The 1,729-nt window shown below is 40.3% G+C and overlaps 1 protein-coding gene across 5 annotated transcripts in view; it reads left to right on the forward strand.

The window, feature by feature from the left end:
- The window catches only part of ZBTB18 (zinc finger and BTB domain containing 18), a 6,129-nt gene extending 4,777 nt beyond the window's left edge, over positions 1-1,352 (forward strand). For 4 of the 5 annotated variants that reach the window (XM_068155543.1, XM_068155573.1, XM_068155562.1 and 1 more), the window contains one exon: positions 1-1,352. This exon is cut by the window's left edge and continues 855 nt beyond it. In XM_068155543.1, coding sequence (XP_068011644.1) covers positions 1-728 — 728 coding nt within the window. In that variant the 3' untranslated portion in view covers positions 729-1,352. The other variant, XM_068155582.1, reaches the window with a different exon arrangement.
- The last annotated feature ends 377 nt before the right edge of the window (positions 1,353-1,729 follow it).

Raw genomic sequence — 1,729 nt, forward strand, 5'->3', positions numbered from 1 at the left:
ATGAGAGTGATGTTGGCACTAATGACTATGATATGGAACATAGCACTGTGAAAGAAAGTGTGAGCACTAATAACAGGGTACCATATGAGCCAGCCCACCTGGCTCCAATGAGGGAAGATTCAGTCTTGAGGGAACTAGATAGAGAGGACAAGGCAAGCGATGATGAAATGATAACTCCAGAGAACGAGAGAGTCCAGGTGGAAGGAAACATGGACAGCAGCTTGCTTCCTTATGTGTCAAACATACTTAGCCCTGCTGGCCAAATTTTCATGTGTCCTCTCTGCAACAAGGTGTTTCCTAGTCCCCATATCCTGCAGATCCATTTAAGCACGCACTTTCGAGAGCAGGACGGGATCCGCAGCAAACCTGCTACTGATGTCAATGTCCCAACCTGCTCGTTGTGTGGTAAGACTTTTTCTTGCATGTACACCTTGAAACGTCATGAGAGGACTCATTCAGGTGAAAAGCCCTACACTTGCACCCAGTGTGGGAAGAGCTTCCAGTACTCCCACAACCTGAGCCGCCATGCAGTGGTTCACACGCGAGAGAAGCCTCATGCTTGTAAGTGGTGTGAGCGCAGGTTCACACAGTCCGGAGACCTTTACAGACACATTCGGAAGTTTCACTGTGAGCTGGTGAACTCATTGTCTGTCAAAAGCGAAGCACTGAGCTTACCTACTGTCAGAGACTGGACCTTAGAAGATAGCTCACAAGAACTTTGGAAATAAAATTTTTATATATATAAATAATATATATATAAATCTATATAGTTGTGGTACAGTCTAAAAGCAATCTTGTTTCCTTGAACTGAAAGTTTGGCTATTAGCTTGTTTTTGCACTTTAAGGCAGCATGAACATTTCACTAATTTAGCACTCCGATAAAAAAATGAACTGTAGAGGTAATCCGACAAATTGCGGAGCGTATTTTCCCCCTTCTTGGAATACAAGTCAGCAGATACTTTCACTTCTAAGAAATCTCCAGTTCCAAAAATTTGGGCTTGGCTTTATTCTCCCCAAAACACTGCATTCATTTGAGCTCTCAATCTTTCCCCTCTTAAAATCTGAATGTAGAATTCTTCTTCCAATTTTGTCAGTTCCTTTACATGTCTATAATTGCATGAGTCCTTTCTAGCTGTTGGAAACCTGAATGCTTTTAGACCCAAATGGAAAATTTCTGAAATGCTGGATTATCTATTTTTAAACAAGCGGTTGACTTAAAACTTATTATGGCAACTTCTGGATTTCTGACAGTTCCCACTGGAAAAAAAACAAAAAAACAAAAGAAAAAAAAAATATCACCACCACCAACAAACAAACCAACCAACCAACACAAACAAACAAAACCACAAAAACCAAAACCAACATAAAACCCTGAGAATACACTGGGATCACTGGGACTCTGTCTTACGTGAAGGTTTGCTTGGGATGAAAAAGGATATTGCAGCTTCAGCAGTGATGAACTGTGTGTTTAAAAAATGTGAATTACTGTTATTGTATACTGTAATTGATTACATGGGCCGGGGGGAGGTATCAAAGAACTTGGCAGGTTGTGTTGATGCTCTTAGTTGAGTCTTGAAAAGTAAATATTAACGCTACAGAAATGCATGATTTTCAGTATATTTTTGTCTTTGTTTGCATTGTATAACTTTAACGAGTGAGTTGAAAATTATTTAATTTCCTTAGGAAAAAAACAAAAACCCAACGCCGCTGAAAATGCCGGCGTTACGAA

The sequence above is a fragment of the Melanerpes formicivorus genome, unplaced genomic scaffold (genome assembly GCF_026170545.1).
Source record: "Melanerpes formicivorus ecotype bairdi unplaced genomic scaffold, bMelFor1.0.p_v2 SCAF_2, whole genome shotgun sequence".
Classification (NCBI taxonomy): Eukaryota; Metazoa; Chordata; class Aves; order Piciformes; family Picidae; genus Melanerpes; species Melanerpes formicivorus.